Source organism: Vulpes vulpes, chromosome 7, assembly GCF_048418805.1.
Source record: "Vulpes vulpes isolate BD-2025 chromosome 7, VulVul3, whole genome shotgun sequence".
Lineage (NCBI taxonomy): Eukaryota > Metazoa > Chordata > Mammalia > Carnivora > Canidae > Vulpes > Vulpes vulpes.
Genome location: NC_132786.1, coordinates 107,541,836 through 107,566,334, shown reverse-complemented (window position 1 = coordinate 107,566,334; position 24,499 = coordinate 107,541,836). Strand labels below are relative to the sequence as shown.

The 24,499-nt window shown below is 39.9% G+C and overlaps 1 protein-coding gene and 1 long non-coding RNA gene across 5 annotated transcripts in view; one reads left to right on the top strand and one right to left on the bottom strand.

Moving 5' to 3' along the window:
• LOC112915795 (uncharacterized) overlaps positions 1 to 9,250 on the top strand; it is a 34,305-nt gene extending 25,055 nt beyond the window's left edge. For both annotated transcript variants that reach the window (XR_012002731.1, XR_012002732.1), the window contains 2 exons: positions 715 to 3,184; positions 6,170 to 9,250. This is a non-coding gene — a long non-coding RNA (uncharacterized lncRNA). The remainder of the gene's footprint in view (positions 1 to 714; positions 3,185 to 6,169) is intronic.
• CHN2 (chimerin 2) overlaps positions 1 to 24,499 on the bottom strand; it is a 295,623-nt gene that overhangs the window by 4,800 nt on the left and 266,324 nt on the right. For all 3 annotated transcript variants that reach the window (XM_025993086.2, XM_072764631.1, XM_072764632.1), the window contains 5 exons: positions 13,411 to 13,495; positions 9,410 to 9,583; positions 5,243 to 5,320; positions 2,501 to 2,638; positions 760 to 865 (listed from right to left, as the gene is read on the bottom strand). In XM_025993086.2, coding sequence (XP_025848871.1) covers positions 760 to 865; positions 2,501 to 2,638; positions 5,243 to 5,320; positions 9,410 to 9,583; positions 13,411 to 13,495 — 581 coding nt within the window. The remainder of the gene's footprint in view (positions 1 to 759; positions 866 to 2,500; positions 2,639 to 5,242; positions 5,321 to 9,409; positions 9,584 to 13,410; positions 13,496 to 24,499) is intronic.

Genomic DNA, 24,499 nt, shown 5'->3' with positions numbered 1-24,499 from the left:
AATAACAATCTAATGTGAAATAATAATAAAAAAAATCAAGCTTTTAGAGCCTTTACATGAGATTGCAGCCTGGCTGTCCGTTCAGCCCTAGCCTCATTATAGGCCTTGAGCCAGAGGCAGCCAGTTAAGCCACACCTGGGTTCCTGATCACAGAGACTGTGGGATAACAAATATTTATTGTTTTAAGCCTCCAACTTTTGGGACAATTTCTTACTTTGTGGTAGGTCACCAATACATCAAGAAAACCAAGGGATTAGAATGGGAATGTGCTTGCTGGGAAGAAGGCAGGTTCAGGAGTCTGGAACTAGAATGAGCTGAAAGAGGAAGACCAGAACACAGAATATGGGGCTTGTGTGGGAGGCAGATGCAGATACGGAGGCAGCGTAGACGAATGGGTAAGGCAGAGCATGGGCTCTCGATTGGACTGCCTGGACTTCAATCCTGGCTTCACTTTACCTCTTTTCCCATCAGTTATTTTACTTCCTTAAATGTCAGCAATCTCATCTGTCACACGAGGCCCCTAACAATACCCACCTCACAGATACAACACATGTAAAGTTGTGTGGTGCACCTGCTGGCACAGAGCGAGTGTTCTAGCAGTTATGAATGGGGCAGGCCTCGCAAAGGCAGCACAGTTCACTCTAAAGGAGAGTCTGTCCTCAGCGGGTGGGGGAGGAGGGTTGTGAACTCTTCCTAACACAGTCACTGTCCCAGGCAGGCGCGGTTGACAGAAGACGTGTCAAGGAGGTGTGAGCTTACTTCTTGAGGTGGATCATCAGGTATCGGAGGGTCTCATAGTGGGCAGGGGGCAGCAGCATCAGCACGTCATGGACGGCTTCCAGCCTCTCATCTGCATTGGAGATTTCTGTAGGAATACACATAAGGAGTTGATACAGTGCTGCCACATTCAAGTTTTCAGTGAAGTAACAAGAAAATTGGTTTGTTCTGGTTACAGATGGAGGGGAAGTCTTAATAAATTCACGCAATTTTGGGTAACATTTCGTTTAAACTAGTCCATCCATTTGTGTCTTGCCTTATTCCAGAAATGATTGGGGTTGGAAACCACACATGTATTGAACGTCCACTGGGTGGATGATGGGAGGGTGGGCATAGTCCTTGTCGCCCCCCCCACCACCAGGAATCTGCAGCCCTGTAGATGTTTACCAGTGGCACAAACTGCTTTGCCCATCTTCTGAATGCTGGACTTGCTAGAGATCTCACTATCACGAGCTTTAAACTAGATCACACTTGGTAGCATTCTCTGGAAGTTGTGTGACTAGAAGGCTCCGTAACTGAATACACTCTACAACACGAGGGCTCTGGCCCATGAGCCTACCAACTCAGCTTGTGTTAATGGCACTTCTCACCATAGTGCTGAACCCCGCTAACAGTCCAGGTTAGGAAGTAGATACTAAGCATATTCACATGCATGTTTCTGCTTTTTAGGTCTCTGATAGGTATTGGCAGCCATTCAAAGAAAGTTCTCCTGCTGTTCCTCCTGGGGGCACAGGAGACCCAGCTGCCAGAACCTTCTTCACCTAGGACCACCAGGACCCAGGAAAGAATGCTCTTACCAGGAAGTGGGGCCATACCTCATCAGGAGAGTGCATCTTGCACTAATCCCATCTGGCCCACATTTATCCTCATCAGGCATCTTATTATATTTACCTTCAATGATATTTTTCATAAAACATTCCTCAAAGTGTGTTTGATTTCTGTGTCATGCGTTCTAGCATCTGACTCTCCCTTTCCTTCCCATGTTCCTGGGCAAAGTGCAACACCACTTCCCACCCTCTGACCCATTACCTCCCATCCCAATATGGTCCTTTCTCCTGACAGCAGTCAACCCAAGTGCCAAATACTGAATGAGCGACCATGGTCTGAAAGAAGACCAGCAATGATGATGTTCTGTCCCTGGCCCTATGAGCTCAGCTCTCCGAGACTAGCTTTCCTGCCCTGTGGAATGGGATTACGATATTTGCCCCCTAGGTAGATGAGAAGCTTAATCTGGAGGATATAATTGAGAGGTCCTGGATAGTACTTGACACAGTAATACCAGTTTTGAACATTGGTGGGCAAATCTTGGGGTATAACTTTAATCGATTACCAGTGAGTGTGCTTAATGGATGAAAGTAGCCAATCTATTTGGTCCTCATTGAAGAATATCTGATTTTTTTTTTTTTTTTTTTACTATAGAAACATTTTTGCTTTGAGAAATAACTGAGTATCCCCGACTGTGCCAGTTCCCAGCATGGAAGGGACGAAGTGGAGAGAGAACTGCCCAGTGCCCAGCTTTGGCCGAGTGGAGTCGGCTTGGTACTGGCTCAACTCAGCCGGTGGACTCTGACTGATTTTCACTTAGCTGTACCATTGTGCCCTTGCTTGGCAAAGCCAGTGCCCATGGAATGAATGAAACAGTTCTGAGTTTTAATTTTCTTGAAGTTAAAAGCATTATACTTAACAGTTTGGTACAAATGAAAAATTAGTTCTCAGTACTTACTTGCTGCCTCAATAAATTTGGGATAGGTGTCATAGGTGATAACAGGAATGGGTAAGTCTCTGAAGTATAGTTTAAGGGCTCCAGTGATGATGTTTATGTCTGGGTAGATGTTGGCAGATATATCTGCCTTTTCACCATCTGAAAAACAATCAATGATCCAATTCCTAATTAGGACCTATTTCGCCAAGTGAAAGCATGCCCAGGAAGAAAGAAAAAAAGATCCTACAGTGAATGCAATGTGCCCGGACAAGTCCCAACTGACTCCTCTCGCTTCTAATAACACCGGCGTGTGGGAAGTAACAAAAAGAGGTTTGGGGAGAGTGATTTTGGGTCCGAGGGTAAGCGAAGCCAAAAAGGGTGTGAAATCGACTTCTTATAGTTCTTTGGGGGCTCAGCCTCTGGTAATTTGCTGGGCAGAAACTTAGCATAGTAAGTTTTATGTTTGAGACAGAAACGTTCATAAGAGAATAAATCTAATGTGAAATAATAATAAAAAAAATCAAGCTTTTATATAGCTGTACCAGTATTCTTTGGATTTGGATTTGAAGATCACATACACAACCTAACTGCCAATGTCTTCAGTTTCTCTCGTCTCTTGCAGGCTCGCTGACGTTTTACTTTTATCTTGGTTCTTTCTCTTCTGTCCCTAAGGCTTTAATCTGGGAAACTCTGACCTTCCCTCAGGTATGGGTAACTTTATATCCTAACCATGTTTGCAGTCATTCTGAAGACATTCTTTGACTTTTTGTTTTACCATTAGTAAAAATCAGTCCAACTTAACTGTCACAGACTAAATTTTTTGGATACGATAGTTTCAATCATATTGAGATGGTTAGCATTTTCTTTGACATAGAGAATTGAAATAAAGTACAAATGTCTTAGCAAATTTGGTTCTAAGGATAAAAAAAAATGGTGTACAGAAAACAGTGAGTGCGGTAGATGGGTTATCCGATCCCATTATTTACATATTTAACAAATATCTATTGAGACTGGACCATGTGCCAGGCACTGTTAAGCTCTGATGAATCAGAGAAGAAAAGATATATTCCCTTCAAATGGCTCTAGTCTGTCTAGGAGTCAGGCATGCAACTCCACGGTTACAAGGAAACGGGAAGCTTGCTAGGCTGGAGACATGTGAAAACGTAGGGGCTGGAAGTGGACAGAGGAAAGGGCAACGGGACTCTTAGGTCAGCTTGAGGTGCTCAGGGAGGATTCAGAAAAGAGGAAAGACTTGAGTGGACACCTGATCAATAGGTAAGTGTTTGCCAGGGATGTGAACACATTCTAGATGGACAGTCCAAAGTGAGCCAAGGTAGTTGTTCATGAAAACAGGTGAGGTGTATTTCAGTAAAGCTGGGGCATAAAGTATACAGGGCAGAGAAACTGGCCATGAGCCTGAAAAGATAGGGTGGCCAGATCATCAGAGACCTGTCTACTGTTCTACAGAGTGAAAGTTCTAACTAGTAGGCTAGGGGTTATATCCCTTGATTGGCTTTACTACAATTATTTGGACTATTCAGTAGAAATATAGAATAGAAACACTAATTTGGAAAGATATATGCACCCCCATGTTCACTGCAGCATTATTCACAAAAGCCAAGATATGGAAGCAATCTAATTGTCCACTGATGGATGAATATAGAAAAGATGTGGTGTATAAATGATGGAATACTATTCAGCCATAAGAAAAAGAGAAATCTTGCCTTTTGTGGCAACATGGATGGACTTCGAGGGAATTATGCTAAATGAAAGAAGTCAGACAGAGAAAGACAAATACTGTATGAGCTCTCTTATACACGGAATCTAAAACAAAACAAAACAAAATCAAGCTCATACATACAAAGAACAGATTGGTGGTTGCAGGAGGCAAGCTGTGAGGGGTGGGAGAAATGGGTGAACTGTTTTTTTAAAAAAATAAATTGAATAAAAATTAACTAATAAGGAAATACAGATTCTTGAGCTCAGCTTTCGGAATGAGTCCCCTGGCAATCTGTATTTTTAATGAGCTCCCAAGTTCTTTGACCTAAGAGATAGTATGGCTTAGAGAGCATCTGTCTCAGTCATAAATAACAAAAGGTGTTACCTTCTAAACTTCCACTGCCTTCCCTTATTTCAGTGCTGGGCATACTGCCATCCTATGCTGTTTTATTTGGAGTTTTGGGAGAAGGAAATGAGTCACAGAGATCCATGGTTGGGGGTGTAAGGACACTCTGGTGACACGTGGACTGACCATAAATGTTTGGCTGCCAAATCAAGAATCATAAGGGCACCAAATGCTGGCTGCCCATTCAAAAAGTATTTTAATATGATTTTTAAAAGATTTTTTTAAATTTATTTATACATGAAAGACAGAGAGAGAGAGAGAGAGAGAGAGAGAGAGAGAATGGCAGAGACACAAGCAGAGGGGAGAAGCAGGCTCCATGCAGGTAGCCCAATGCAGGACTCAATCCTGAGACCACGGGATCACTTCCTGGACCAAAGGCAGGCACTTAACCGCTGAGCCACCCAGGCATCCCATATTTTAAACTCACATTTCCATCTGGTCCCTGGTCTAAAACTTTTAAGGAGACACTTCCCCCAGAAATGCAGAGAACCATGTGATTTGTAAAGCATTATTCCTTGGCTTCCTGAGGAATAGCTCTCAGTAGCTCTGAAACCCATCTGCACTATGAATAAAGTCTGGTTCCAAGAGAAAGGGTGCTAAGGATAGGTTACCCAGCATTCAGAAAAGCACAAGCCCACCTCTGTCAAATGCCATCTTGACATCTTCGATGTGTTCAGTGAACCCAGAGACTCTGTAAAGGCCTTCTGACTTCAATCCTGTTGATAAAAAGAGACTTTAGTTCTCTGAAACATCTACAAATGACTCTAATTCCATATTTACATTGTACAGTATCAGGAAATGAGCAAATGAGAGTCAGGGCTCTTGTATATTATACACAATCATGTCAGAAGTGGACTTGTCCATCTCAGTTTCCAGGCAAGTCTGTCTGGATGTGCTTGTGGTACAGTAGGGACCTCAGGGCTCTGGTCTTCTTCCTGCCTGGCTTCGCAAACTAGATGCCTGTTTAAGATTCTCATCTCACCATGGTCTCCTGCTTCCTCATTCATCAGGCTGCTGGATTAGATTTCACTGCTCCAGGCATCAACCTGCTTCCTCCCCAGCATCATCTTATCCCATGTGCATGCAGGGCCGTGCTAGGAACACATACATACGTGGATGCTTGCATACTATCTTGATTTTATTGAAACAATCTAAATTTTATAGCCTTTTATGTTTATGTTTAATTATATTTATGATAATATGTTCAATGTTTAAATCAATACGATTGATTTAATTATTATACCTTCAAATAAATGATCATACAGATAGAGAAAAATAAAATTGTAGTGATGATTCTGGAAACCTGACCACTGTATACTTAGGCTGAGACAGAAATGTTGTTTCTGCTCCTAGATCTTATTAATTTATTAAGATATGTCCTAAGGCCTAGCCAGGTCCCAAAAGCCTCAGAAGGGATAGAGGGCCAGATTTCAGACCTAGCAGGTCAGAAGCCAGGTACTATCAAATTCCAGATACAACAAGAACAAGCAAACAAATAGCTGATAGAGCTGGTGCTGTATACACTTGTCAAGCTCTTAACAACACACTTTTCTGTTCTTCATTAGGGCAACATGGATCAGGGGTATGCTATCTGCCATCTATAAGGGTCTGCATCAGAGAACAACTGCACAGCATCAACCCTGCTGCTCTTCCTCCTGGGACTGTAGGAGACCTTCCCTGACCTTGGCTCCATCTCCCACTGAGCCCCACTCACTCTCAGAACTCGACTCAGTACAGTTGCCCAGGCTGCCAATACTGATCAACTGGCTGGCCCACAAGAGAAGACCTGTAGTCATCCTCTTCTAGTTGGCAGTACATGTAAGCGTGCCTCAGTACATGTAATGCGTGCATGCAACATGGGTGAGGATGCCGTGGCACATGGGAGCACAGTACTGTGAACACTAACCCTTGACTGTTTGTGGGTGGAAGAGTCTGTGGGGAAGGTCTTACAGAAGAGCTAATCTTTCAAGGAGTCATGAAAGATGGACTAGAGTTTGCCAGAGTAGCAGAGGCTTCCAGCTCTCCTTGTAGTATCAACTCTCCTCTTCCTCAGCTGCAATGGAACCTTCGATTAGTAGAACAACATCCGTGGCTATGGCCAGCAAATTCTGGCTAATGGAAAGAGAGCAGAAGTGATGTATATAGCGCCATGATTGTGGACTTGGAGAGAAAGAGCATGCCTTTCTGCCCTTGGTTGGAATGCAGAGGAGAAGGTGGTAACCACTTGGGACTATGCAGATGAAAGCAGCTCACGAGGATGGCAGCAACAAGTTGCGGGGCCTGGGCTCCTGCCCCTGGGGTGCTGCTCACCTAGCCCTAGACTGCTCCCAGTGTCTGGATTGTTACTGGAGAGAGAAACAAATTTCTATCTTGTTATAGACACTAAGGTTTGGGGTCTCTGTGATAGCACTGAGACACATGGGTGAAGTAAGGTGGTAGACAGACACATTTGGAGGTGGCGTTAGGATAGGTGGCCATTCCAAGAAAAGGCAAAAGGAAGAACATAGTTTGAGTCCTCTATGCTGGGCCCTGTGCTAGGTCATTTATATGGATCAACTCATTTCAACTCTCACAGTCAGCTTATGACTGATTCCATTCACTTTATGGGTGAGAAAACATATTCAAATGGGGCAGGTAACTTGGCCAAGGTCATGCCACAGTGAGTGTGAGACAGGGCTGGGAATCTAACTCCACGTCCGTGATCTTTTTGTCCTGCCACATCATGCAGAAACAAATGGCCATGAAAGAGCATTTGCAGAACAATAAGGAATTTGCCATGGATGGAAGTGAGGTAAGACTTTGGCAGGGGTGGCAATGAGGCTGGGGATGGGAGTCATGTGAATTTCTTCCAGCCCATTCTCTGATTCTGCTCACATGCGCAGGATGCTAATGCCTGTAGCTCCAATCCCCTTGGTTTCAGTCCCCTGGCATAAATTCCTGATCAGTGCCATTCTAGCTCTTGTTCCAGGCATGCTTCATGCCGTGCTCCCCACGGATGCATCAGATGTCAGACACGGTGGTAACTCTGCCTGAGTTATCTATCAGTCGCCTCTGATGAGGATCATTATGAGATGATCCCAGCTTCTCCAGAGAAGCTGGGGTCCTGAGTTGAGGCTCCAGGGAGGCTGATCACCTGACCCCCAATTGCAGAGCCCTCTCAACGATAGGAGCCAGGGATACTCCTCCCAGCATCTCACCCAGGGTCAGGGCACCCTGTCTCAACTCTTACTCAGCCCAGCCCCTGCAGCCATACCTTCACCAGATCCCAAAGCACCCACTAAGCTCTGACAGGCACAGCAGTCAAAAGGCAGCAGGCACTTCTTACAATCTGAGATTAAATGAGCAAATCTGAAGGGGACAGAATAGCTCTGGTTTTCATCCTGCATGGAAAAGGGATTTTTCCTGTCTCTAAAAGGCTTGGGATAACAAGCTTATAATGTCCTCTTTTGTCTTCTTTTGGAAAGAATGTAGTAGTTAGCCAATGCATAAATATCTGTAGAATACATTACACCAGTTTGGACACAATAATGGATACCAACTATAGCAGAGTACCTACATGGCAAAAATGGTTAAAGCCTCTGGGCTTTATACATGGTCCAATTATCCAAGTTATATCCAGCAATCCAAGTTCTCCCCAACCAGACTCAACCCACCATATCACTGAACATTTTGATACTGAGGAGTAGCCAAACAAAACATAGATAAAGGAAGGGTGACTCAAGCATACTATAGAGAACCTTTTCATTGAAATGTTTCTATTTTCTGTGCCTTCTTCTTTTTTAAAATATTTATTTATTGGGGCGCCTGGGTGGCTCAGTTGGTTGAGCTGCCAACTCTTGATTTCGGCTCAGGTCAAGGACTTGGGATCCTAGGGTCAAGCCTTGCATCAGGCTCCATGGTCAGCATGGGGTCTGCCTCAGGATTCTTTCTCTCCCCCTACCCCTCCACCTGCTTGTTTGCTCTCTCTCCCTCTCTCAAACGAATAAATAGATCTTTTAAAAAAAGAGAGAGCACGTGGAGGGGAGGGAAAGAGGGAGATTGAGAGAGAGAAGCTTAAGTAGACTCCCTGCTGAGTGGAACATGCTGTGGGGCTTGATCCCCAGACCACGAGATCACCTCCCAAGCTGAAATCAAGTCAGATGTCTAACTGACTGAGCCACCCAGGTGCCCTTCCCCAATGGCTTCTTTATTTTTCATTGCATAGATCTTTTTACTCTTTTAACTCTCTTCTTTGAAATAAACAGAACCAATACTGGCAGTGAATTTCTCTATGGTATAAAATGTATGTGTTGATCAACAGTTTATCTCCTTATTTAGTGGGATGACTTTTTAAGACTCAATTCAAATCTTACTTCTGCCATAAACCATTCCTGAATTGTCCTCAAATAACACTGAAATGTCTTCCTCTATGACTCCATGGTATTTTGGATACACACACCCATAACATTTATTTACTGACCCCTCTGATTCTGCATATTACAATATGAATTTCTGGAAGGTGAGAACTGTGACTTTTATATTCTCAATGTGTAGCACATAATAAATGCTTAGCAAACATGGGTTGAATACCTACATGCAAGGTTTAGGTACAAAACAGAAACTGATGTAATGGCTAGATTTAGCTTATTTCTGTGTGTATGCATGTGTGTGTGTGTGTGTGTGTGTGTGTATGCTGGGTCAGAATGTCTCCCCAACATCGATAGTGGAGAGAGAGTCAATTTAACAATTATAAAAAAGTCTCCTTGACAACAGTAAAAACAAACAGTGAAAACAAAATCACTATAAGTATAGAGTCTTTTCCAAACCTCTTGCTTCAATTTCCCGTATGCATATGTCTACCACCATGGGTCTCTGAGTATTGTGAGCCTTCACAAGTGTTGTGAGGTCACAACAGTACACCTTCTTAATCCTCTTGAGATCAGGTTGACAGTCGTTGGGAACGTGCTTGGAACACTGTTTGTGTACATTCAATCCACAGTCTGTAAACAAAGAAGCCACATTAGCCTTGCCCGGCCCTTTGGTCAAAGCCCAACACAAATGATAGGTTACCAAAAATAAAACTGAAAACACCCAAGGGTTTGCTGTATCTTTCTGGAACACCTATCCCATGTAGAGGTGATACTCTCCATGAGATCTATCTTTACTCAGAAAACTTAAATAATTCCATTTTTTTTCTCAGCTTTTTCTGTTGCTGGACCATAATAATAGAAAAAATAATAGAACATTTCACTGAGATCGTTTTGGTAATCAGCTAGGTTACCTGTATGTTTTTTTCCCCTCTTTTCCCCTCTTTTCAAACAATGCCACATAACATGATGATTAGAGTAATTATATATAAAGCTCATATCAAGATCCAAAGCCAAAGTTTCAGACTGGAAACTTTGGGTCCACATATTTGGGTACTTAGGACTTCTGCTAGGTTTTCCTGAAGTCTTAGATTTTCCTTTTGTGGAAGACATGATAACTCTCTCTGTAGGAATCTTTAATCTTTGGTCTGAGGGACCCATGACCATTGGCATCTCCCTCCTATTTCCTGGAGAGTTGCCCATAGTTTCTAGTACCTTCCCTTTGTTGGGCAGTTTGGTTTGGCCATTTTTCTTTCTACTTGCCTTATTTTGACACCTGTGAGTGGAAATAATGTCTAACTAGACACCAGTGGGAGTACCTGAGAGTTTACAATTCAGAACAATGCCACATAACATGATGATTAGAGTAATTATATATAAAGCTCATATCAAGATCCAAAGCTAAAAAGGTACTTTTAAGTTCAATGAACACATTAAAAACCTTCTTAGCAGTTGGTATCCACTGACAGAATTTCTCTAATAATGACAAGACACAGTCTACAGTCTGGAAAATAAAAATTTAATGCTGAAGTTGTTCAAAGTTGATATATTACATACATATAATAATGAATATTGTCATCAGCTATTTAACAAAAAAGCACTTAAGCATCCATACCAAGGATTTGAGAAAATCTAAACTTTCATAAAATCATCAAAAAAATTTTTTGCAAAATCATTACATGGTTTTCATGTAATTTTTAGGCTGAGTTCTGTCCACCCTCCTTTCAAAGGAAAAACCAGTTCTAAATCATCTCGGTTTTATCAACATGAGAAATTCAACACAGCTCAAGTAAACGTCAATGGTATTTTGATAGATCTATTTGTATATGTAAATTTGGGCAAAGTGAACCAAATAGAACTGGTTTGTTTTCTTGTTTGGATTCTCTTTTATAAAACAGGGATGATATTAGCATCTACTGCTAGGATTATTATAAGGATCAACTGAATTAATCTGTGTAAACTCTGAAGTGCAGTGAACATTACCTGCTAAGAGTTAAATTAAAAAAAAAAAAAAAAGCAAATTTGTGAGAAAATATAAGGATACCTGGCCAGTTGTTCTTGTTATTTCCTTAGAAAGTTTTATTAAGTTCTGATAAGTGTCATCGAAGACAAATTTTTAAAGTTGTGATCAAATATACCTAACATGAATTTCACCATTTTAACCATTTTGGGGTGTACAGTTCAAGAGGCATTAAGTACCTTCACGTTGTGTGCAACTGTCACCACCATCCATCTCCAGAACCATCAGCTTCCAAAACTGAAACTCTACTCGTTAAACAGTAACTCTCCAGACCCTCCTTCCCCTGGCAACCACATTCTACTTTCCATTTCTATGAATTTGATTACTGGAAAGTGAAAATCATATAAATGGAATCATTAGCATTTGCCCTTTTGTGACTGGCTTATTTTGCTTAGCAGGATGTCCTTAAGGTTCGTTAGTATTACAAGATATGACAGGATTTCCTTCCTTTTTAAGGCTGGATGATACCCCGTGTTATTGACATAGCACATTTTGTTTTATCTATTGAATGGATACTTGGGTTGCTTCTACCTTTTGGCTACTGTGAATAGTGCTGTTATAAACACAGGTGGACAAATACCTGTTTGAGTGCCTGCTTTCAGTTCTTTTGGATAGAGACTCAGAAGTGGAATTGCTGGATTATGTGATGATTCTATTTTTAATTTCCATATAAACTCCATTTTAAGATCTAAAGCAGCAGCATTTTTTGTTAGAGTTGAATAATGACATTTTGTTAAAATTAATGTGTTTTACAATATATAAAAATATTCAGTATTTGCAAACTACTATAACTCCATATGCTATAAATAAAGTCTAGTTCATTTTAAAAAATACTTAAAATATGGAAAACAATGATCAGGTTTTGATTTTCCTGCTGCTCAGAGGAAATTGTGAGGCCAAACAGTGGCCACTAGAGAATATTAACATTATAACCTCAGAATATGTTTAATTAAAAAAAAAACAACAGAAAAAACAAACCCTTTTTATCCCAGAGAAGGTTGCTATTCACAGCTAATACAAATTCTAGAGTTTTGTTCTCATAATATTGTCTTTGGACGAATTTACTGCTCAATTTGGTTAATATCCGCAATGAGGATATTTCTGGTAGGTATAATCTGGACAGCCTGAATTAATTACCACTGGGTGATTCAGATGGTCTACCATTTTAATCAGTGGTTGAGCTGTGAGATGCTTTGTAACTCCCAGGTGAGTAAGTCTTTTGTGTTCATTGGGGTATCTGGAACATTCCTAGAGAGGCTGTCTCTGAGCCTGTTTGCTGCTTGTCTCATCTGTGATGGAGGCAGGTAGCTGTAAACCACATACACAACCAATACTTGAACCTCCAGGTACCACTACCGGTTGTATCTACACAGTAGAAGCTAAGGTGGCTTCTTCTGAGCAGAGAAAGGATTTAAGGCCTCACAGTCCTTTGAACCCAAATGCGCAGTATGGTAAAATAGATTATCTTAATGTAGTATCATTAGCTTATTTTATTTTAAATGCTCTGTAAGAATTTTTTTAAAAAATCATACCCTAGCAAGGAAGAAATCAATCATGGTGTTGGTGGAAACCCAATCAGTATAGCACAGGAGGCTATTCTTGCTCCTGGCCAGGACTGCTTGCCAGAAAAAGTGTGGTGAGATGAATTAGGAAGCCACACTAGTTACACACTAGTTTGGCAATTCTTTGCTCTTTTGTTAGCTGTATTTTAATAAGATGTGTTATGTGCCGTTAACACTGGGTGTGTGTGCCCAGTTCTAGGTGGAAAAACACCCAGGGTTTCAAAATGCTTTGAAAATATGTGATATCCAATCAAGGTCTTTAGTTACACAGCTAATCTGATAGCAGAGAAATTCTGAGCATGGGTTCTGGAGCTGAATCAATTTTCCACCACTTACTATGTGGCCAAGAGCAATTAACAACTACCTTTAAGGCTCAGTTTCTTCATCTGTTCAGTGGGGAGAATAATTGTATCTCTTTAAGGTCTGTTGGTGAGGCTAAATGGCATGATAAATAGAAAGTGCTCAACTCAATGCCTGGTGTGTGGCAAAGGTTCGCCAGTATTTCTGTTTTCATGTCTTGCCTTTTGTAATAAAGTAGGGATGGGAAAGAAATGTGGTTTTTCTATCTTTGCCATTCCATTGGAATTGATTTATTTTTCTTTTAAGGACTGCTGCCTATTTTGGGTGGCAGGAAGGTTCATAAGGAAATGTACTTCCTTGGATGTTTTTCTTTTCTTGCATAAACATGATATTCCCTTTTTGTTTCAGCAGACACCTAGAACAGTTCTCCATTAAGCACAGAGATGACTTGAACCTTCCAGAAAGCCAGACTTTTGAACTAATCTGGATCTGTTTCCCACCTCTGGAGAAATGATCTCCAGCTCAACATTATGTCACTTGATATAAATAGAAAAGGATGAAGAAAGTTCTGTGTCTACCTGAGCACCGAACCCCTTGGGCAATGAGCCCCCACATGAAGTTGGCACAGTATTCACACCAGTGTGGGCCTCGGAATGTGTGGACCTGTGATTCAAATAGAAGAAAAATGTCAGAAAATTCATTTATTTGAAGGAAGGTGGGATTGGACATGAAACACAGATGACATCAAGAAACAAGGACTTCAGTGGGAGTGAGATCCCTCACTGGGCCTTTTTTTTTCCAGTGAGGTGGAGTTACAAACAGACCTGAGAAAACAGAGATATCCTTTGATCTCTGAAAATCCTCCACCGATCCACCATGCCTCAGGCCAGAATCAGAAAGGAATGTGGAGCAACAGTAAGATTATAGGGCCATGCCATCAGCTAAGGAATGAGACTCTCACCACCCCAAACAAAGCACTGTGTGGACAAACCCAAGATAGCCCAGGCCGGTCACCATAACCTGCGTTTAACTCAGCAAGTTCTGGAAGGCAGAACTCAATTACTGTATCCTTTTGACCAAAGTTGCTCCCTGTGTAGAAGATCCAGACAGGTATAAATAAGATATGATTATGGGAAAATTAGAAGGTTCCAAGGCTTTGAATCACTTCCAAAAAAGAACAAATGAAACCAAACCTAAAACCAAAAACCAGGCATTAAAAAAATGAGGGAGTTAGCTAAAATGAAAGCCACCAGTAAGGTCTATTGAATTTCCTTCCCCAGAGACAGGGTCTGGATTCAGCACACCAGGTGTGGCCTGTAGGTGGGGCCAATAGGTGTGTAACCGACAAGTCCCTTCTGATTGGCCCAGGTGCAAGTCTCATTGGTTGGTGTCCTAGCCAGCTAAATATTTTGAGTATTATGAAGTAAGGCTGGTTTTATCTCTAATTATTCAGATACAGGTCCTCTTGTGACAAGACCATGTATTAAGTCACGAGTTAAAATAAAAGCAAAACTAAACAAAAATACATATCTCTAGCACCAGTGAGCTTCAAGACACAGACTAGGAGATTCCTTGAAAGCAAATGTGGCCATGTTAAGCCAAAAACCACCAAGGCAATCTACTTGGAAACATACAAACCCATGTGTAAATGTTCTGAATTTTTACAAAATTGAAACATTATGAGCCATTGCTAAGGACTTTCAAAGTTTTAAGCCTCCATTAACAAATAAAAGAAATACAGACAATAATTATCTTTTTCACAGACTGGGAGGCCAGTATGCTACTTTTAAAAGATTTTTATTTTTTTAAAATTTAAATTCAATTAACATACAGTGTATTATTACTTGTTTCAGAGGTAGAGTTCAGTAATTCAGTATGTTACTTTTACTTAACACAAAAAAATAGGAGGATGACAACTACAGATGCAATTTGGGAAGATGCTCATCAGAGTTTTACTTAAAAAAAAGAATCAATTTGAGATCTTTATTTATGTATGCCACTAATTATATACATAAAGTGGCAAACAAAACAGACCTGGTTCCCTCCTTCTGAAACTTAAAGATTTGTAAAAGCAGAGAGAGTAAGCAAGTTAAAAAAAATCAAAAGAAACAACTTATAACCATGGTTTCTCTGCAGCAAAACTAAGTTTTGGTATTTTAGTTTGTCACATGCAAACTGTCCAGTATACTATTTCTGCTTTGAAAAAACAATGGAAAAAAAAAAAAACCCTCTCAGAATTGTTTTTACTAAAATTGGCTAATTGTGCTGTAAGGAAATGGCACTAAGATATGACAAAGCCTTCTTGTAGGAATGCAGAGAATCTATCCCAGCGAGTGCTTGCACTTGCAGAGAGCCAAGATACCATGGTTCATTTAGAGGCCCCCTCAGATTAAACGTGGTCCTAGAAGAATCCCTCAGTAAGGGGTTCTATTGGCAGTTGAACACTTTCTAAATTTAGCAATCAAAGGTTTCTTTTTAAAAAAAAAAAAGATTTTATTTATTTATTCATGAGAGACACAGTGAGAGAGAGGGGGGGGGGCAGAGACACAGACAGAAGGAGAAGCAGGCTCCATGCAGGGAGCCCGATGTGGGACTTGATCCTAGGACTCCAGGATCATGCCCTGGGCCAAAGGCAGGCGCTAAACCATTGAGCCACCCAGGGATCCCCTCAAAGGTTTCTTAATATTGTTTTACTAGGAAGCCTCTAAAGGGATGGGGCTGGTTAATTATGGCAACAAAACTGACTATTAAGATACTGTTGAAATTGTAAGACCAATAAAATAAAATAAGATCATACAACTCTGAAAGAGAGGGAAACAATGTGTGGAAAGGGCTAAGAAAAAGTTGTTACTAGAGACACAAGAGAGGCCCTATGTTATCCACAGTTGTCAGAAAAGCTTCTCTTGGAAGGTGATCTCATGCTTCTTGAAGCAGGGGAAGAGCCAGTCTGGTAGGGGCAGAGTTAGAGAATATTCCAGGCAGAAGGAATCTATGGGGGCCCTGTAGAACCAAGAGCTTGGTGTGACTAAGGAATGGGAAAGCCAGAGTGGCCAGAATGCTAGAGGGAGAGGAGAGAATCTGGCTGAGGTTGAAAGAAGGAAAGGGCCTTGAAGGTTTTATTAATGAGTATAGATTTTCTTTTAATCTAAGTCCAATAAGAAGCTCTTGAAGGACTTTAAGTAGGAAGATAATTTTTTTTTAAAAGATGTTCTGACCACCATGTTGAAAATGGATGGGAGAGTATTCATAGTGACAGGGATTCAGGAACTGGATAGTAGTTTCCGGTTAAGAAATGATAGAGGCCAAAATCAGGCTGCTGGAGATGGAGATGGGAAGTGGATGGATTTGAGGCATATTTTTAAGACAGACTTCATTAGACTTTATAATAGAGTAAATATGATTCTTTGAGAGAAAAAGGAATGAAGAATGACTTCTAGATTTTAGCGTTAGAAATCAGGTGGATGGGGATATCATTTGCTAAGATAAGGAAGACACTCTTTTGGGGGTAAATTCAAGGCTTCAGCTCTGGACAGTTTAAAGTTAAATGTGTTGAGAGCAGGAATTCACACATAATTTAATAGCTAGAGGAAGAGTGAGGGCTGGAGGCATATATCTGGCCACCCCTGACAAATATGGTACTTAAAATTGTATAAATGTATAAAAATTCTTAGGGATAGAGAGTAGAAAATGAAGAAAATAGAGCTCAAACCAAGTCCTCTGTGCTCCAACACTAGGAAGCAAGAGAGTCAAATGCTTCGGAAGGAAAAAGGTGAAGAGTATTTTAGGGAAGCAGTAGTCAACCATGTTCAATTCTGGGAAGAGGGCCAAGTTAAATGAGGACTGAACAGTGATTCAGACACATGAAGTTGTTACTAACCTTTGCAAGAGCAGTTTCTCTGGATTGGTGAGGGCAAAATTCATACTTTAGTGACATGAAGAATAAACGGGATGTATGGAAGTGGAGAAATGTGGAGGCAAATTTTTTAAGAAGTTTGCCTATGATGTCCAGCAGAGCAATGAAATGGCCTCAGGGAGATATGGAGTCAAGGGAGGATTTTTTTTTTTAATAAAAGATGGGAGACATTAGGGCATGTTCACTTGTGGATGGAATTGATGCAATATATATGAGAGACTGAATGAAGAAGAGAGGGAAGTGAAGGGGTGATGATCTTGAAAAGCTGAGAGATGCAGGGTTTAGGTCATATATGGAAGCAATATTCAAAAGGAGAAACAGCTGAGATCTTTCTAGAATTAGTAAAAGCACATCTTCAGATTCAGTAAAGCTAAATGAGACTCAAACATAATAAATTTAAAAATAACCTAACCTATATAGATTATATAGAAACTGTAGAATACTAAAGGGCAAGCAAAGTCCGAAACAAACAAACAAACAAAAAACAAAACCCCAAACCAAAATCAAAACAAAACAAAACCCTAACAGGTTATTTTTGCAAAAGGACAGCAATTATGATGAAAACAGTTCTCTTCAGCAAAAAGAAGCTAGTAGGTTATGGAAAAACTTCTGCAAAGTGTTCAGAGAAAATTACTACAAACCTAACTTTTATACCCAGCTAATTACCACTCAAGAGTGAGGATGAAGGATGAAGTAAAGATATTTTCCAGACAAATGTCATGAGTATTCATTCATAGATCCTCATTCTGAGAAACAGAATAAAACATGTATGTCTGAGGGAAGCATACTGAACCTGTGGAAAAGAACAGGATTCAAGAAGCCATGTTGAACAAGAAATTGGCAATAAGGGTCGATCTAATCAAGCTCTGTCTGCATGAAATAATAACAAGGTGACTAATTTCAGGGGACTTAAAAACAAACTGAAAAAATGGCATGAAAGACTGGAGAGGCTTAAAAATGTCAAAGCATTCTATGGTTCTCATAATTTGGAGTATGTAAGTAAAGCTGCTAATTGAGGAAGATTTCAAGTTAATTACACATGTATTACAATTTTGAGTATATGCAGAAAGAGTAGGATGGAATGTATAAAATGCATAAGGGAAAAGAAATAAAGATTTTATGGTGCCAATAAAGAGCAAGAAGGAAGAACACAAAGCCATAAAAAAAGCACAATAAGTACAGGGGGAAAAAAGAAGAAAAGTCCTTATACATCTCTCTCTCTTTTTAAAATATTTTATTTATTTATTCATGAGAGACAGAGAGAGAGGCAAAGGGAGAAGCAGGATCCCTGCAGAGCAGGAAACCTGACATGGGAGTTGATCCCAGGACCCCGAGATCATAACCTGAGCAGAAGGCAGACATTTAACTAAGTCACACAGGCGCCCCTCCTTATACATTTCTAATCATAATACATATCAATGGCTCTAATATCACATAAAAGACAGAAATTTTCAGATATTCAAAAAATCTTTTCAAGAAACACACTCAATACATAATATAATAGAAATGTTGAAAGTGAAGGAATAGAAAAAACATGTGTGGCAAATGCTAGCCCACAGAAACTCCAAATAAATATCCTGATAAAAAATATACTTCCTTTATTAGTGATAAAGATGGTATTTATATAATAATTAGAGATTTAATTTTACTGTAAAAGTATAATAATCCTAACCTGTTATGCACATGGTCTCAAAAAATATAAAGCAAAAATGGAAAGAATTATAAGGAGAGATTGACAAATCCATAATCATAATGATTTTTAACATCTGTTCACAGAAATTAATAGATCAAATAGATAAAGTTAATATACTGGCTGTAAAAGGGACCTCATACCCAACAATTCATAGAATATGTACTCTTTTAAAACAATGCATGAAATGTTTATGCAAACTGACTACTAACCAAGCCTCAACATATAGAAGGAATCAATATGATAGAGATGGACTGTTCGGACTACAATTCAATAAAATTAAAGACCAATAGTAGCCCAGCCAAACCCAAGTGTATTTGGAAACTTAAAATAATTCTAAAATTCAGCAAAGAATATCTTAATAGAAATGACAAAATATTTGAAATTGAAAGACAAATAAAACACTCCTTATGGGGTACAGAAACTTTAAGTGCGTATGTTAAAAAATAAGGTTGAAATTTTTTTTAAAGGTTGAACATTAGCAAACTAAGTATACTATTTAGGAAGCTAGAAAAATAACAAAGTGAGACAAAAAATAATAAAGATTACTGCCAAATATGATGAGATGGGAAGAAAAGATAAAAAGAATTTTAAAAGTAAGATGATTTTAAAAGATTTCTAAAATAGGCAAACCTTAGGCAAGAATGATCAAGAAGAAAAACACAAGTGATAAAGAGAACTTAATGCAAACACAGTGAAGATATGAAATATAAATCTTGAGAATACTAGCTTAATACTAACAAAATTATAAGTTTTATGACATGGATAATTTTCTTAAAGTATATCAGTTATAGGGACGCCTGGGTGGCTCAGTGGTTGGGCATCTGCCTTTGGCTCAGGGTGTGATACTGGAGTCCCGTGATACTGGGATCGAGGGCCACACTGGGTTCCCTGCAGGGAGCCTGCTTCTCCCTCTGCTTATGTCTTTGCCTCTTTCTCTGTGTCTCTCATAAATAAATAAATAAAATCTTTTTTTTTAAAAAAAGAATATCAGTTATAAAAAATGACCCCAGATAATATAGAAAACCTAAATTCAATTACATCCATTAAGTAATTACATCTATAGTAAAACTTCTACCCTCAAATATTTAAAGGCCCCAAATGATTTTAATTTTATCAATCCTTAACAAACGAATCATCTCTAACCAATATAGATTATTCCAGACTGGAGAGAAAAAAAAAAAAAGAAAAAAAGGTCCAGAACTCACTTTATGAATACAATCTTGACTCAAAAACTATACAAGAGCATGAAAGTAAGATTATAGGTCAATTTCAATTATGACCATAAATGTAAAAATCCTAAAAGAGAGAGAGAGAGGGAGAGAGATCCTACTGAATGTAGCAGTATTATTTTAAAATCTCATGATCAAGGGGGGCTTATTTCAGGAATTTAAGGTAGATGACATATCACTAGACTTCACCACAATAACAAGAGAGAAAGAAACCACCTAATCATTTCAAAAATTAGAATACCACAGTCAATAAAATTCAACATCTATTCATAACAATAGTACTTAGCATACTAGGGATAGAGGGAACTCTTCTAAAAATAATTGATTAGAGGTATCTCTGATACACACATAATAGTCATCACATTTAAAGAGGAATCATTAGAATAATTTCCTTTAAAGTCAGCAAAAAGATAAGGCTGTCTATGAATGCTTCTCTTGAGCATTACCCTGCAGAGTTTAGCCAGCATAATAAAACAAGACAAAGAAATATATAATTGAAAGAAGGAAGAGGGCATCAAATTTGCTTATTATATATAAGAGCAATATGAAGAAATCAGTATTACTATTCATGAGCAATAACTCATTTTACTGACAATAAAATTAGACTCCATTTAAACAAAATCTAAAATAATTAGAAAATAAACACAGTAAGGACAATATAAGAAGAGAAATATTCTATATTCATGTATAGCAATGCTCAATATCATAAATATGTCAATTATCCTCCAAATAAATCTATAAATCCAATACAATCTCAGTCAAAATCTCTACGGTGCTTTTCACAACACCTGACAAGATGGCCCTGTTCTTCACATGGAAGAATAAAGCCAAAAGACTAGCCATGATAATTTTGAATAAGGAGGAGAATATAGGAAAACACATCTGACCATATATCGAGACTTCTATAGTTACAAAAAAGTAAAACACTGCAGGATGGACAGATCAGTGGTAAAGAGCAGAAAAGTCAGGGACTAAGTCATACATATGTGGAGAATTGGTTTATCTCAGAAGCGGCATTACAAATCAGTGGGAAATGGATGTTGGCGAGATGAATTATTTCTTATTTCATCCACCTATCCACCCACTCACTATTCACTCATTTATTCCATACCTTACCTGCTGATTGCCTACTTTGAACCTGGCACTGTACTAGTCTTTGGATATACAAAGTTAAATCAGGGGAGCACAGACCTCCCTGCACTCAAGGATCTCATCGATAAGAATCAACAGGCAACCTAAATAATTATCCTATGGCAGTCTAATGGAGATTATAATACATTCTTTCTGAGAAGTCTGGGGAAAATAATAATTGAACTGGGTTTTTGAGGATGGATAGGAGTTCACCAGATTGGGAAAGATGGAGTTTGGTGGGGAAGTAGTGTTGACTGGGGTGGCAGATGACTTAAGGAGGACATTACAAGAAGAGAAAATGGCATGGCCAGAGGCCAGTGAGGGTGGGTTTGGTTTTTGAAAGGCATTCTTTCCTTGCTGGTCATGCAAAAAAGGAGTGACGAATTTTTTTCTGGAACATCACCAGTGGATAAGAAATTGCATGGGAAATATCTCCATACTTTGGGGTAAAAATGAAAATAACAATATTTAGAAATTTGGAGACTAGCTATAATGTTTACTTGATGTAGACAAAATAGAAATTAGGCTCTTGAATGCTTCAGGAAAAATCCAGGAAATTCCAGCCATGGATTTTCTAAAATTTCACTTTTTGTCAATAGTTTTTAAAATAATTATGCATATCAAAATTGCATTTAATGCTTATTAGCCCTGCCCATATTTCCCAACATCATTTCTCATCGAGATAGCCCTACTGCCTTCTATCTCATTTCTCCAGCCAAACGCAGACAGATATTTTTTGAATAGCCAATAACTTCTGTGTCCCCACAAATCCACATTCCCACAGAAATAAAAAAAAAATGGGGACCGAGGGGAACGTAAAGTTAGTTAAACATTATTTTAGGCCCACTGCCTAACTTCCTCTTTGTGATGGGCCACTGTTTATTTTCATGGCTGATATATTGTTCAATTTTCTTTAGAGTCCACAAGGACAATCTCTAAACAGTAGGCTCCATGTAAAGCTGAGGTCACTCTCTGAACGCATTTTATTTGGGGTTGAGTTATGATGGCGACTCTCCCGATGAAATACCCCATATCTTGAAAAATCACTGATCAGCTTTTTCCATCCTGTGAAGTTTACGGATTTTCAAGAATATCTTTTCAGAAAAAAAAAAAAAAACATTTTGCAAACTTTACGGCAGTAACTAAAATACCCTAGACAGGAAGAAAATACCCCAGACAGGAAGAATGTCTGTCCAAGACCATTATACTGGGCATGGTCTGCCTGGAATTCCAAAACCACACCAAACAGAAAAAGATGATATTACAGGAGATAAGGTATGTTTGACAAATAGCCCAGGAATGGCCACTTAGTGAAAACAAGAGCCAGAGTTGTGAAGAAAAATCTCAGGCGTTTAGCGAGTATCCTCTGACTTGACTCTAAATGAGCAGGATGTTATTTGTCTCACATCTGCTGAATCTGGAAGGCGGTATTCCCTGATGGTTTCATAACAAGCATGTTTTGATGGGTCAGTGTAGACACCATCCAAGTGTGTAATCAGCTCAAACCAGGTTCTAGACTGTAAGTAAAAGAAAGTGCTATTTGTGATGTGCTACAGTTGAGAAATTTTGCTTTTCTTTGTCAGTGAGATTTCTGAACCTTGGCACTATGAACATTTTGGGCTGGATAAATTTTTGTCATTGGACGATGTTTAGCAGCACCCGTGGCCTCTACCCACTAGATGCCAGGAGCACCCCTCAGCTAGAACAACCATAAATGCCTCTAGACTTTGCCAATACCCTGGGGGTGGGGGGAGGGCAAAAGTAACCCTGATAGACAGACAGTTGCTGGTATAAACTAAAACCCTATCACCCCAGTTGGTCATTTTTAACTTTATTCTTTTACTTTGATGTAAAAATCAGGACTCTGGGTCCAAGGCAGTTTTGTCTTAGCTCCTTTATATGCACAAAAGAGGAAACCAGAGGTGGCTAAAGTCACTTCCAACTACAAGTCATTGGGTTTGGGTGTCATTGCCCTAGTTACCCGGAGGGCTGGAGGGCCAGCAGCTTGTCTGTGGTCACCCGGAGGGTCAGCTCCAGTTGGCCTCCGGAGCTCAGCCAAGGGTCTTTCCTGTCCTTTACTGCTTTTCCCATAATCATGTGACATTGAACTCATGAGAAATTAGGTTAAACTTTGGACTTTTCCCTCTTGCAGGATCAGATGAAATACTGACCTTAAAGTGAAACTTTTCAGATGTAAGGGAAACAGCCGAGGGGAATTGCTCAGTCTGTGACAGGAGACTGGGTTGCCCTGAGAGGCCTGCTCAGCAGATGTTGCCAGAGAGCTGGGTTTCTCCACCAAGGCCCCACTCACTCCCAGATTTGTCTATTCAGCAGCTGTTCTCCTATCTTTAAAATAGGATCTAATGTCTAAAACACTACCACAAAACTTTTTGGGAATCCTCCCTACTGCCTAAAGTGATACATTCTTGCACTAACTAACTTCCTTTCAGGTTTATGAGGGTATCAGTGCCAACATTCCTCTGACACTTCCCTGCCCACCCTCCTAAAAACTTCTAGTGCTCCTCCATTGTCTAGTGCATGTCTCCTCAACCCCAGCGTTACTGATGCTCGGGCTGGGCACAACTATTTGTGATGGGTCCTGTGCTGGGCACTGTAGGATATTTAGCAGGATCTCTGGCCTCTACATGATACCCCATTAGTACAGCCCAGTTGTAAGGATCAGAAATGTCTCTAGACGCTGCCTGATGCCCAAAGAGGAGCAAAACCATTCTGGTTAAAAACTGCCCATTAGAAGAAGAGCTCATATTCTTATGTCACCAACTGTCTGTTTTGTACCTAGTAGTGCCTGGCACATAACTGGCCCTCAGTCCATATTTGCTGAATAAAAAAATAAATGCTTGTCTAAATAGTTTCCTCTTCTTAGAACTTTGAAAAATACCCAACTAATATGTATAGTAATCTTTGGAGCTTTTATTTTTCTTCCCACAAAACACAAAAGGAGTATTTCTCTGGACTTAAAATGCTAGAATCAGCCATTTAGTCATTTAGAATAGCCCCTTTGAATTATATGTCCTTTGGCATGGAACAAAAGATAAAATTAATAACAGCTATGCACTTGATCAGACTCATCAGTACATGATTGATATTTGAGGACCAGCGTCACCACGCCATTTCCCTGGTGTGTGGCCTAAGCAAGGAGTCCCTCTTGGGTTTGCTGTCAAAAATCTGTCCTCCTGCCACCAGACTCTGCTGTTGGAAAGACAGGCAAAATAGTGGAGACAAAGAAGGGCTAACACATGTTTATGAGGCCAAGGAGGATGAGACAAAGAGAGGGGTTTGCATATGGAAAGCAAAAATGTCTTGTTCCAAAGCAAATGACCACTGGATTGATAAGAATGCAAAACGCATGGGGCGCCTGGGTGGCTCAGCCGTTGAGTATCTGTCTTCGGCTTGGGGTGTGATCCTGGGGTCGGGATTGGGTCCTGCATTGGGCTTCTTGTGGGGAGCCTGCTTCTCCCTCTGCCTGTGTCTCTGCCTCTCTCTCTCTTTCTCTTTGTCTCTCATGAGTCACTGAATAAAATCTTCAAAGAAAAAAAACTAAAAAAAAAAAGGGCAATGATAATCAGAGAATTTGGAAACGGGCCACATCACCCACATCGGGTGGTGGTGGTGCTGCCACACCCTGGACAGGTGTCCTGGCTGTAGGTCCAGGACACGCTCAGCCTCCCGAACTTCTGGTC